This window comes from Petromyzon marinus, chromosome 58 (assembly GCF_048934315.1).
Source record: "Petromyzon marinus isolate PM22_M1 ecotype Great Lakes invasive population chromosome 58, UKy_Petmar_22M1.pri1.0, whole genome shotgun sequence".
Taxonomy (NCBI): domain Eukaryota; kingdom Metazoa; phylum Chordata; class Hyperoartia; order Petromyzontiformes; family Petromyzontidae; genus Petromyzon; species Petromyzon marinus.
In genome coordinates this window covers 706684-720087 of record NC_133724.1, presented here as the reverse complement: position 1 = coordinate 720087, position 13404 = coordinate 706684, and the positions used below count along the sequence as shown (strand labels likewise).

The 13404-nt window shown below is 59.4% G+C and overlaps 1 protein-coding gene across 3 annotated transcripts in view; it reads left to right on the top strand.

The window, feature by feature from the left end:
- Positions 1–13404, top strand: part of LOC142905726 (E3 ubiquitin-protein ligase RNF213-like) — a 116098-nt gene that overhangs the window by 75223 nt on the left and 27471 nt on the right. For all 3 annotated transcript variants that reach the window (XM_076052802.1, XM_076052803.1, XM_076052800.1), the window contains exons 40-55: positions 709–924; positions 1648–1838; positions 2007–2124; positions 2411–2511; positions 4065–4247; positions 4933–5114; positions 5830–5923; positions 6224–6338; positions 7443–7653; positions 8454–8656; positions 9651–9767; positions 9897–10007; positions 10803–11075; positions 11564–11654; positions 12163–12197; positions 13090–13190. In XM_076052802.1, the coding sequence (XP_075908917.1) occupies positions 709–924; positions 1648–1838; positions 2007–2124; positions 2411–2511; positions 4065–4247; positions 4933–5114; positions 5830–5923; positions 6224–6338; positions 7443–7653; positions 8454–8656; positions 9651–9767; positions 9897–10007; positions 10803–11075; positions 11564–11654; positions 12163–12197; positions 13090–13190 (2342 nt within the window). The remainder of the gene's footprint in view (positions 1–708; positions 925–1647; positions 1839–2006; positions 2125–2410; positions 2512–4064; positions 4248–4932; positions 5115–5829; positions 5924–6223; positions 6339–7442; positions 7654–8453; positions 8657–9650; positions 9768–9896; positions 10008–10802; positions 11076–11563; positions 11655–12162; positions 12198–13089; positions 13191–13404) is intronic.

Sequence of the window (13404 nt, the reverse complement as noted above, 5' to 3'; positions counted from 1 at the left end):
GGCCGTGCGGGGGCAGTGCCGGCTGGAGTCGGAGGCCCGTGCCGATTCGGCGGAGAGCCGGCGACGGTGGCGTGGGTGGCGTTTGTTAAACGTTGACATGATGACTTGTTAATTTGCACCGATGGCGCGGTACGGCGAGTCCTGGGTTACCACGCCGCGGTGTTCACACCGCGGCGCGTTGTCGCTTTCACGTGATTCTTCCTTTTGGGGAACACTTCTCGCACGGAACGCGCACCATTACAACGCGGGATGTTCACCGTCATAAGGCCCTTTGTGAGCGGTCGACGGCAAACTACTTTCTTGAGCTGCGCGGCCGAGCGGTGCAGCGATACGGTAACGTGGAGTGATACGGCAGTAACGCGGAGTGATACGGCAGTAACGCGGAGTGATACGGCAGTAACGCGGTGACGGCGAACCCTCGGTTGTCTGTTACCCTTCGCCGTCTCAATGCGCAGCGTGCGTGGTAGTCGTGGTCGTGACGTCGTATCCCGCCACACTTTGTTTTTACATAATTTTGTGTTTAAATCCTTTTTCGCTTGACGCGTTTGTCGCCTTACGCGGCACTTTTCGGGGACACGCGTCTACTCCCACCGCGTGAACCGCAGGGGACTTGCTGCAGAGCGTCAACATTGTTTATCGTCATGATGATAATGATTATTATCATCATGATCAGGGAACCCCGTGTGTGCGTTGACGTCGCCGTTGCAGCTGCTGTGCCGAGCGCTGGCGTCGGCCACGCTGGAGGCGTCCGCGGGGCCCCTCTCCATCGCCGCGGTGCACGTGGCGATGGAGACGGCGCGCCCGCGCATCCACAACCTCCTGCGCCTGCTCGCCACCTTCCCCGAGATCGTGCCGAGCCTCGCCCGCGGGCACCGTGACCAGGACGATGAGGTGGAGGAGGAGGAGGAGGAGGAGCGGGAACTGGTGAGAGATTTCGGGCAATGATTCCTTCTGAGTATTTTTGGGGGGTTTTTTCATGACTGTTTGGCCGCCCACCCATTGATCTCAAGGTTTAAGTCTACCCAATCCCCGCCGGTGATTGGGTGAGTGAATGAGTTGGTGAGTGGGTGAGTGAGTGGGTGGATGAGTGGGTTGAGGGAGTGAGTGGGTGAGTGTGTGAATGGTTCGGTAAGTGAGTGAGTGGTTGGGTGAGTGGGTGAGTGATTAAGTGGGTTGAGGGAGTGGGTGGGTGGATGAGTGGGTTGAGGGAGTGATTGGGTTGAGGGAGTGGGTCAGTAAGTGAGTGGGTGGGTGAATGAGTGGTTGGATGGGTAAGTGAGTGGGTGAGTGAGTGGGTGGGTGAGTGAGTGAGTTGGTGGGTGAGTGAGTGGTTAGGTGAGTGAGTGGTTGGGTGAGTGAGTGGTTCGGTGAGGTGAGTGTGTGGTTGGGTAAGTGAGTGAGTGGGTGAATAAGTGGGTGAATAAGTGGGTGAATAAGTGGGTGAGTGAGTGAGTGGGTGAGTGAGGGGGTGAGTGGATGAGTAGTAAGTTGTCGTGATCGAGGACAGTGTGGACGAGACAGAGCAGCCAGCCCGGTCGGCCACCCACCCACCCACCCACCCCTTCCTTAACATCTCCTGGCAAACAAAACTTGCCCCAGCGGTCCGTTCGAGGCTACACGGGCGGCCTTTGTTTTTGTGCCGCGTAGGTGCTGGACGTGCGCGCCGCCCGCGCCTGCCTCCGGGCGCTCTCGCTACCCGGGGCGCCCCCCGCGCCCCCCGCGTGCCAGCACTGGCTGCGCAGGGTGAGCGGCGCGCTCGCCACGCTGGAGGGCACGCTCAGCGGCGACTACGCCCGCCACGCGGGGCCGCGGAGCCGCGCGCTCGCGGAGCGGAGCAGGTGGGCGCACACGCACGTGCGCACAGACGCGCGGGCAACCGCGGAGGGGCGCAGACGCACGCAGACGCACGCACGGAGACGGAGACGGAGCGAGCGAGCGAGCGAGCGAGAGCCGCTACCTGCCCCCCTCCCCCCCCCCCCCCACAACTCTGTCCCGTTGCGCCGCAGACCTCTGCTGCACCAGTTGGAGTCGGCCTCCCTGTTTGTGGAGCTCGTGCTGCTGGAGAGCAAGGACGACGCGGCGCTCTTCAGCCTGCTCAGTAAGCAGGCGGCCTTGCTGTGGAAGGTGAGCGCCCCGGGGTCCCGCACCTTCCGTTAGCTCGCTTGGCTACGTACGGTGCTGCTATTTTGCCGCTGTAAATTTCCACGTGATGACGAGCCACTTTGTGTGAGCTGTCGTTTGTGGGCCAGGTCGCTTCTCAAAAAATAAGCGAATAGCTCAATGTGCCTTACCTGGTAAGATAAAAAAAAAAGTGCTTTGTGAAAAAGAGCTTTGTAGCTCATCAGATTCCTCCTCCAAAGTCTAAACTAAAGATTCTGATTGCCTCTGCCCTCCGGCCTCCCACCACCAGGTGCTGGAGTGCAACTGGGACTTCAAACTTCTGGAGCCATTGCAGGCAGTCATCAACTTCCTGTGCCTGTGCAGCCAGAACGCACGCACCCTGCACTACCGGTGAGAACTCTTGAAGGGGCCCTGCACTACCGGTGAGCAGCCTCTTAAAGGCGCCCTGCACTACCAGTGAGCAGCCTCTTGAAGGCACCCTGCACTACTGGTGAGCAGCCTCTTAAAGGCGCCCTGCACTACCGGTGAGCAGCCTCTTAAAGGCGCCCTGCACTACTGGTGAGAAGCCTCTTAAAGGCACCCTGCACTACCGGTGAGCAGCCTCTTAAAGGCGCACTGCACTACCGGTGAGCAGCCTCTTGAAGGCGCCCTGCACTACCGGTGAGCAGCCTCTTAAAGGCGCCCTGCATTACCGGTGAGCAGCTTATTAAAGGTGCCCTGCACTACCGGTGAGCAGCCTTTTAAAGGCGCCCTGCACTACCGGTGAGCAGCCTCTTAAAGGCGCCTGCACTACCGGTGAGCAGCCTCTTGAAGGCGCCCTGCACTACCGGTGAGCAGCCTCTTGAAGGCACCCTGCACTACCGGTGAGCAGCCTCTTAAAGGCGCCCTGCACTACCGGTGAGCAGCCTCTTGAAGGCGCCCTGCACTACCGGTGAGCAGCCTCTTAAATGCACCCTGCACTACCGGTGAGCAGCCTCTTGAAGGCGCCCTGCACTACTGGTGAGCAGCCTCTTAAAGGCGCCCTGCACTACCGGTGAGCAGCCTCTTAAAGGCGCCCTGCACTACCGGTGAGCAGCCTCTTGAAGGCGCCCTGCACAACCGGTGAGCAGCCTCTTAAAGGCGCCCTGCACTACTGGTGAGCAGCCTCTTAAAGGCGCCCTGCACTACCGGTGAGCAGCCTCTTAAAGGCGCCCCGCACTACCGGTGAGCAGACTCTTAAAGGCGCCCTGCACTACCGGTGAGCAACCTCTTAAAGGTACCCTGCACGGCTCGAGTTCGATTTCCGCTCACGGCCAACATCAGTGATTGTGATCTGAACACATCCTGGGCCTCCCCTAGGCCAATTGGGCCTTAAATGAGTGCTTGGTGCTGATGCGTAAACATGGGGAGACAAAGGCGGCCGAAGAGCGTGGCGTTTTGGCCACCCACCCCCTCGCGCTCCGTGCCGGCCTTCGTCGGCGCCGCTGCTCGCTAACGCCGCTCGCCCCAGCGGCCTGCTCAAGGCCATGCGGGGTGGTGTAGGGGGTGCGGTGGTGTAGGGGGTGCGGTGGTGTAGGGGGTGCGGTGGTGTAGGGGGTGCGGTGGTGTAGGGGGTGCGGTGGTGTAGGGGGTGCGGTGGTGTAGGGGGTGCGGTGGTGTAGGGGGTGCGGTGGTGTAGGGGGTGCGGTGGTGTAGGGGGTGCGGTGGTGTAGGGGGTGCGGTGGTGTAGGGGGTGCGGTGGTGTAGGGGCTGCGGTGGTGTAGGGGGTGCGGTGGTGTAGGGGGTGCGGTGGTGTAGGGGGTGCGGTGGTGTAGGGGTGCGGTGGTGTAGGGGTTGCGGTGGTGTAGGGGTGCGGTGGTGTAGGGGCTGCGGTGGTGTAGGGGTGCGGTGGTGTAGGGGGGGCGAGTGGGGTGGGTTGGGGGATCTTCGTCTTTGCGTGTCGCCCCCCCCCCCCCCCACCACAGGTACGGGGTGAAGCGGTGCCTGAGGTGCTGCGGGGACTCTGAGACGCTGTGCAAGCTGCCCTGCGGCCACGCGCTCTGCGGACCCTGCGCCCGACGGGAGATTTCCCCCGCGCAGTGGCACTGCCCCATGTGCCGCACGGCGCTGCCGCACGGCTTCCAGGCCGGCGTCACGAAGCCCTCGCGGTGCGTGACCCCCGCCCCCCCACCACGCTTCACCGCAGCGCCCCGACCCCTGACTCCTGCTGTCTATGTGGAGTTTGCGCGTCTCTCTCTCTCTCTCCCCGTGGGTTGTGTGGATTCGTCTCCGGGTCCTCCGGTTTTTCCCTCCACATTTAGAAAACATCTGTTTCGAGTATTTGGTTGCTGAAATGTCCACATGATGATAAGCCGCTTCGTTGGGCTACCATTTGTGAAAGCCAGGTCACTTCTGAAAAAGAGCTACATAGCTCAGTGGGCTTTACCTGCTAAAGTAAAAAAATAGTTTGTAGTTTAGTGTGGAGACCCCATCAGAGACCGCTCTGTCTGTCATTGTCTAGATCGGTGTTCTTTGTTGCAAGGCCCGCCGGGCAACTGGCGGCCCCTGGTAGTGCGGTCCCTGACGTGTGGCCCCTGACAATACACAACACGTGAAAACACCCCCCCCTCCCCCCACCATCATCGTCATCATCGTGCTGCTGTCAAACCCCCCAATGGTTTCACACTTCACACGTGTGGCGGCCCTCACACTGATGATGCCCTATCGGTGAAAGTGGCCCCCCTCTGAAAACGAGTGAAGAGCACTGCCTGGCGACACCATCGGAGTCCGCCCCGTCTGTCCGTCCGAGAGTCGGTCCCACTGACGCCGCGTCCCCGCGCGTGCCGTGAGCAGGGAGGCCCAGAGCAGGCACCAGCGGCTGCTGCGCCGCCTCAACGCCTTCTTCTCGGAGCTGGTGTCCCAGCTGTGTTTCCGTGGCGACGCGCCTCCCTCGGCGCCCGTCGTCGATAAGCTGCTCTCGCTGCTGTTCGTGTCCGAGGACGCCGGCGGCGGCGGCGGCGGCGGCCGCGGAGGAGGTACGAGTTCAACACCCGGCGAGAGGTTCATAAAGGCCGTGCCGGTAGAGACTGAGACACCAGCTGCGTTCGAGAAATCTCAAGCCTCAAATGAGTACCTGGTGCGGTGTGTGGTAAACATCACCGCTGGGGAGACAAAGGCGGCCGGGCGTGGCGCTGGCCACCCACTGTGCCGGGCCGGCCTACGTTGGTGCTCGCTAGCAGCACTTGCCCCAACAGTCTGTGTCAGGCTATACGGGTGATCTTCGTCTTTGTAGTGGGGAGCGGTGGTGCAGTGGTTAGCGTACGGTACTGCGAACCCGCAAACCCAAGTTCGATTCCCATTCATGGCCATACAACAGTGGGGAATATTTAAACTGATCCTGGGCCTCCCCTAGGTCAACTCCGCTGTAATTAATCCCCGGTGCGGTGTGTAAACGTCAGCACCGGGGAGACAAAGACGGCCGGGCCTCATCGGTGCTCGTGCTGACAGCACTTGCCCCAACAGTCTGTTAAAGGCTATACAGGGGAACTTTGTCTTTGTGTATAATAGAGGATTTTTTTTTGTTAAATCGCGTACGTTTTCAGTGTCTTTAAAGCCGCCACCAACCGACACAGCCAATTAGTAAGGTTTGTCAAGTAAACAGAACATACCAATTCGAGTACAAAAACCTCTTGGCAGATAACATTGGTCGCGACGGCGTCCATGTTAATTTGTCTTTGTGTGTTCGTGTAGGGGGAGCGACCAGGGACCTGACCCCCTTTAAGGAGTGCGTCGATCCGAATCCAGTGTACCGCTCCGTGCTCCTCAAGCTGCTCCTCCGCTACACGTGAGTGGGACACGGTGCTGCCCGCTGCCCTGCGGGACACGCGGGCACTGGGGCGGGTGTAGGGGACACACGGTGCTACCCGCTGCACCGTGAGACACGCTGGCACCGAGCCCGGGTGTAAGGGAAACGGTGCGTCGACAGTGCCACCACCCATGAGATCTGGCAGAAGGAAGGGTGCGATGGGGGGCAGGGGTAGGGAGGCGGCGGTGGAGGCCGAGTAGCGACAAATGGCAGAGGCCGTGCCGCCCCCCTCGCCTGACGGGCGCTGCGTCGTGTGCGCCCGGGCCCTCCTGTGTGCAGCGGCAAGGAGGTGCAGCAGTTTCTGGAGCAGCATCTGCTGAGCGTGCAGAGGAACCCGAGGCTCAAGGAGGAAGACCTCAGCCAGCTGTACGTTCTCTTCGTGAGCTGCTTCGAGGTGGGTCCACCGCTCGCTCTCTCGTGCACGCACACTGCGTTTTTTGGTGGTCTGACCCACCCAGGAATCCAGGCAGGAATCCCAACTAGGAATCCAGCCACAATTGTTTTCTATTACTTTGGTTGCACTGTCGCGCAACAAACATCATTCTCAGTGGGTGGCAGAGTGGACCGCCCTGTGGCAAGGTGGCATTGAACCTGCTATGACTGACCCTGCTACGACTGACCCTGCTATGATTAACCCTGCTATGACTGACCCTGCTATGACTGACCCTGCTATGACTGACCCTGCTATGACTGACCCTGCTATGACTGACCCTGCTAAGACTAACCCTGCTATGATTGACCCTGCTATGACTAACCCTGCTATGATTGATGCTGCTATGACTGACCCTGCTATGACTGACCCTGCTATGACTGACCCTGCTATGACTGACCCTGCTATGACTGACCCTGCTATGACTGACCCTGCTATGACTGACCCTGCTATGACTGACCCTGCTATGACTGATGCTGCTATGATTGACGCTGCTATGATTGACCCTGCTATGATTGACCCTGCTATGATTGACCCGGCTATGATTGACGCTGCTATGACTGACCCTGCTATGATTGACCCGGCTATGATTGATGCTGCTATGATTGACCTGGCTATGGCTGTCGAGCCTCACATATTTGAGGAAGTAGCCACCCCCTTGAGAGCAGTTGGCTGATGCGAGTTTGCCAATGCAGAGGCTATTTTATTGTACTGTTTTTTACATTTATTTTACAAGGCAAGGCCCGCTGAGCTGCTTCTAGGAGTTATTTTTCAGAAGTGACCTGGATTTTTCTCCGGGGCCCTCCGGTTTTTCCCTCCACATTAGAACCGACGTCACGAGTATTTAGAGTATCTGGCCGCTATATACATTGCCACGTGGTGGTGATAAGCCATTTGGTTGGGCTATCATTTGTGATGGCCAGGTGGTCGCTTCTGTCAGAAGAAGCCACATACCTCAATGGGGCCTTAAACCCGGTAAAATAAAAACAGTTTAGTCTTTCGTTTTTTTACGGCACTCGCCCTCAACGGACCGTTAAGGCTACATGGGGGACCTTTGTCTTTGGGCAGGAGGCGCTCCACGCCGAGCTCGACCGCCGCCGCGACCACGACTCCCCCGGGCGCCTGGGCAGTGCCGCCCGCTTCCTGGAGCAGCGGCTGCCCCAGCGGCCCCCCGCGGCGACGCCCGGCGGGGGGCCCCTGGCGCTCGGTGTCCTGCAGGACGTGGCCAACGCCTGCGTGGCCCTCGACGTCGTCGCAGAGATCATCCAGCAGCTGCACGGTGGGGCCGCTGGCTGCGAGTGCGTGGGTGTGTGCACATGTGTGAGTTTCAGTGGGTGGGTGAGTCGGAGAGTGTGTGAGTATGGGCGTGCATGAGTGTGGGTGCGTGTGCATGTGCCAGGCTATGTGCACCTCAGGGTGCACATAGCCTGGCACAAGCGTCGTGGTGACGTCACCGCCACTTAGTGGCGAATGGCGGTTGTTGTTGTGCATGTGAGTGTGGGTGTGCGTGCGTGAGTGTGTGTTGCGAGTATGGGTGTGTGTGTGTGAGTATTTGCGTGTGTATGTGTATGGGCGTGCATGAGTGTGGGTATGTGTGTGTGCGTGTATGAGTGTGTCTTGTGTGGGTAAGTGTGTGGGGAGTGGTAGTGCAATGGTTAGTGCGCTGCGTTACGAACCCGGCGACCTGAGTTTGATTCCTGCTCATGGCCAATAATCACAGGGAATATATGAACCAGTCTCGCTGTATCTGTCTCTGTCTTTGACTCGCTGTTTCTCTATGTCTCTCTTTCTCTCTCTCCCTGAGTCTCTACTTGTGTATCTCTTCTTCTGTGTGTCTGTCTGTAATATAAGTTAAATCGTGTAAATACTCCGAAGCTCACTGATCCAAAAAACCTGAATTATCGAACCCAAAAAAACCTGTACTATGGATAATATTGGTCGCGAAAGCCTACGTGTTAAAGTGTCTGTCTCTCTTTGTCTCTGCCTCCCCCTCCGTCTCTCTTTCTCTCTCCCCATCTTTCCCTCACCCTCCCCGACTCTCTTTCTGCGACTGGCGGTTTGCGCGCCCGTCCTGCGTAGAGGCGGGGCGGGAGGCATCGACGGCGAGCGTGGAGGAGCGCCGCCTGCTGGAGGCCGTGCGCCACCTCTGCTCCGCGCCCGGCGGGGTGTGGCTCCAGGCCTTCCTGCTGCGCTGCCTTGCCAGCCGCTGCGGCCTCGACTCTCTCGGCGCGCTCACACGCCAGTTCCCTTGGGCCCTGCCGCAGCAAGTCAAAAGCCAGGAGGTGGAGATGGCTCACGCGCTCGCTCGCTCGCTCCTATGCCCGCTCACTCGCTCCACTCACTCCACTCACCCGCTCACCCGCTCGCTCACTCACGCACTCACACACTAATTTTCTCGCTCCTCAACCCGCTCGCTCATTTTCTCGCTCACTCCTACACCCACTCAATCACTTGCTCACTGACTCACTCACACGCTTACTCAGTCACTCACTGGCTCGCTCACTCACACACTGATTCATTTACAAACTTGCTTACTCCCTCTCTCGTTCACTCGCTAACACACCTGCTCACTTGCTCATTCCCACACTCACTCAATCGCTCACGAACATTCTCACTCACGCGCCGACTTGCTCATTCACTCGTGGACACACTCGCTCACCGACTCATTCACTCACACACTTGCTCACTGACTTCCTCATCAACACACTGGCTCACCGACTCACTGGTGAACACACTCACTTGCTCGTGTGTGCCTGTACGTGCGTGTGTATGTGGGTGTCTGCATCTATGGGGACTCGTCTCCGTGGCTCTATCTGTGTGTGTGCGTGGGGAGCGGCAGCCTAGGGGTTAGCGCGCTAAGCGACAAACCCAGCGACCCGAGTTTGATTCTCGCTTATGGCCAACACCAGTGACGATTATCAGAACTGGTCCTAGGCCTTTCCTAGGTCGACTCAGCCTCAAATGAATACCTGGTGGGGAGACAAAGGCGGCCGGGCGTGGTGTTGGCCATCCACCACCTCGTGTGCCGTGCCGGCCTTCATGGGTGCTGCTCACTAACGACACTTGCCCCAACAGTCTGTTGAGGCTACACGGGGGATCTTTGTATACGAACGTGTGTATTTGTGCCGATGGATGTCCCGGTAATACCGGGCATCGGTTCGGGCCACAACCGACCCCCTCGTGCGCCGTGCCAGCCTTGTACAGGCGCTCGTTGGACCGCACTTGCTCCAACAGGCTGCGTGGGCTACACGCGGGATCTTTGTCTTGTTTATCCAGGAGGAGTTGGCGACCCACATTGACTGGTTTCTGGCCTTCGGCGACGTCTACAGAGAGACACGCGACTCCGTGAGCGGAGCGCTTCTCACCACGGACTACAAAGCCCTGGAGACCAAGGTGGGTGACCACCGATTGGTCCGTTCCACAGCGAATGGCCCCGCTTGTTCGTGACTGCCTGTTGGTGGCGGTGACACGGCCGAGCGTCGTCCCCCCACCTCTCTCTCTCTCTCCCGTTTCTCCGTACAGCTCGCGGGCTCCCAGAATGCCGAGGGACAGGTGGCGTTTGCGCTCGCCCTCTACAGGGAGGTCACAGCCACCTTCGCCTACAGCAACCGCGGCCTCCACGCCACCCCTGAGGTGACTTCACCGGGGTTCGGGTCCTCCTCGAGGCTTAGGGTGCACACCTGCGCCGGGTTGGTCGGTGGCGGACCGGGCTCCTCACCGCCCACACCTCCGGTCAACCTCGTCGGCGACGGCGGTGGCGGCGGCGGCGGCGGCGGCGATGGCTTTTGGCTCGGCCATCGAACAAAGACGGTGGTCACCGCATTGCGCGGCGCTTTCGGATGCGCTCCTGTGGCCGTCTGGAACGCTGTTCCTTCCGAAGCATTAGGAAGCCACTGGAGCTATGCATTTTTAAATCTTCCTGATTGAGAACTCATTTCTTTAGAACTGCTTTTTGTGTTTAGTTCCTTGTCCCCCCCCCCACCTCCGATTAGCGCATTTGGCTACGTACGGTGCGACAGAAGTTCAACATACACACAGACACACCCCCCACCCCCCCTCTGCCGGAGGAATGGGGCAAGTACTGTTAGCGAGCACCTATTAAGGCCGCCACAGCACAAGAGGGAATGGGCGGCCAGTACCACGTCCCGGCTGCATTTGTCTCCCGAGCGGTGACGTTTACACACCGCACCAGGTACTCATTTGATGCTAAGTTGACCTAGGGGAGGCCTAGGACCGGTTCAAATATTCGCCATTGTTTCTTAGTCGTGAGCGGGAATCGAACTCGGTTCGCCGGGGTTCGAAAGCGCAGCGCGCTAACCACCGCACCACCGCTCCGCACCACCACCACATGGCAGGAAGTCATCGTTGGCTTTCATCACGCGATTGCGGATAACAGGACGTCCTTCCCTCCCCGTATGCGGAGAGCAGCAGTGCCGGGCGCTGGACTCCGTGGCGACGCGCGCGGTGCCGAGTCCCCCGATGAGGCAGTTCTGCTCCTTGCTGCTGGACGGGACGTTCGGCGGGGCCCTGGGCGGCGGCGGGGCCCTGGGCGGCGGCGGGGCCCTGGGCGGCGGCGGGGCGGGGCGTGGGAGCCGGGCCCTGCTGGAGCTGGCGGTGCACGCGGGCGCCGCGCTGCGGGCGGCCAGCGCGGGGCTGGCCGGGCCCCTCCAGGGCTTGGCGCTGCAGCCGAGCTCCATGGCGGTGAGGGGGGTTAACGGACGCGAGGAGATGGGTGGCCAGCAGCGCGCGTGGCCGCCGTGGTCTCCCTGGTGGCGACGTTCACCACGCGCCACGCCAGAGACTCATTTGAGGCCGAGTCGACCTAGGGTCGGCCCAGAGCTGGTTCAGATGATTGTCACCGGCGTTGGCGGCCATGAGCGTGAATAGAACTCGAGTTACCGGGTTTGTAGCGCAGCGCTTTCACCGATACTCAGGCACGCGCATGCACGGACAAAGATCCCCCGTGTAGCCTTAACAGACTTTTGGGGCAGGTGCTGTTAGCGAGTAGCAGCACCTATGGAGGCCGGCACTGCACACGAGTGGGTGGGTGACCAGCACCACGCCCGGCCGCCTTTGTCTCCCCAGTGGCGATGTTCACTACAAACCGCTACACCAGGTACTCATTTTGAGGCTTGAGCCCTAGGGGAGACCCAGGACCGTCCTAGCACACACTCCTTGTCTCTCCCCAGAACTCCTTCCTCCCGACCATGCCTGACGATCTGCTGGATAGCGCACAAGCTTGGCAGTTCACAGACCAGGACGCGCAGCGCCAGTGGTATCGTGAGTACCTTCAACACCGCCACTCGGCGCGCCCGATACAAACGGCACACAATGTGGGATCATGGTACACAATATGGGATCACAGTGCACAATATGGGATCATGGTACACAATATGGAATCACAGTGCACAATAGGGCTGTGTCAGGTTGATGATCAGCTGTGTCGCTGCCACATTCCCCTACTACAGCTGCTACGAACTACTACACTAACCTTACCTCTCCTCCAAACTTTGTTGGTCATACTTCACCATACTGTGTTGGTTATACTTCACCATACTGGTCAGTGCCTAGGACCGGTTCAGATATCACCCACTACCGATGTTGGTGGCGATGAGCGGGAATCGAACCTCGGGTCTGCTGGGTTCGGGTTAATAGCGCAGTGCGCTAACTGCTGCACCCCCGCTCACCACACCACTCCACCCACCCCACCCCACCCACACCATCCCACCCCAGACGCCCCACCCCACACATGGAGGCTAATCTGCGTTATTTACCTTTTTTTTGACAGAATGTGCAAACGGACATTTTTGCATCGTGGGAGAGGTGAGAACTCGCTCAGACAAAGCCCCACCCACCCCCCCCCCCCCCCCCCCCGTGTCACCGTGTCACCTACACAGACGGAGTATGGTGGCCGTGCCAATTGCAACCAGGAGCCGGCGTCACTTTTTCCCGTAGTTCGCTCGATTGCAGTTCGCTCGATTGCAGTTCGCTCAATTACCTCCACCGTGTCGTCGGTGCTGTTGCCACACTTCCGGTTGCCGCGCGGCTGTGGCTACTCACGTGGCGTGTACTCGGTTGTGAAATGTATATATTGAATTGAATTGGAATCAGATTCAAGTTGATCGTGAAGCATAACACCGGTCGCGTCTTTTTGTGCCTCCGTGTGTCCCTGTGTTTCTCTGTGTGTCTCTTTGTGTCTCTGTGTCTCCGCGTGCCTCCGTGTGTCTCTATGCGTGTCTCCGTGTGTCTCTCGGCGTGTCTCCGTGTGTCTCTTTGCGTGTCTCCGTGTGTCTCTTTGCGTGTCTCCGTGTGTCTCTCCGCGTGTCTCCGTGTGTCGCTCCGCGTGTCTCCGTGTGTCTCTTTGCGTGTCTCCGTGTGTCGCTCCGCGTGCCTCCGTGTGTCTCTATGCGTGTCTCCGTGTGTCTCTCCGCGTGTCTCCGTGTGTCTCTTTGCGTGTCTCCGTGTGTCTCTTTGCGTGTCTCCGTGTGTCTCTCCGCGTGTCTCCGTGTGTCGCTCCGCGTGTCTCCGTGTGTCTCTTTGCGTGTCTCCGTGTGTCTCTCCGCGTGTCTCCGTGTGTCGCTCCGCGTGTCTCCGTGTGTCTCTTTGCGTGTCTCCATGTGTCTCTATGCATGTCTCCGTGTGTCTCTCCGCGTGTCTCTGTGTGTCTCTTTGCGCGTGTCTCTCTCTGTTTTTCTTGTCTCTGCGTCGTCTGCAGTGTGGGAGACCCATGCAGAAGTCGCGCTGCATTGAGTGCAGAGTGGAGATCGGGGGCCAGAATCACAACGCTGTGACGGGGTTCAAAGCCATCACAATCATGTACGCTCACCCGCACGCACCCACACGGCCATTGTGGATCTCCTGGGCATGCCGGCCGTTCGAGGCTCGGCGATGGTGGCGATGATGGTGATGATGGTGATGGTGGTGATGATGGTGATGGTGGTGATGATGGTGGCGGTGATGGTGGTGGTGATGATAATGGTGGTGGTGATCGTGGTGATGATGATGATGGTGGTGGTGGTGGTGATGATGA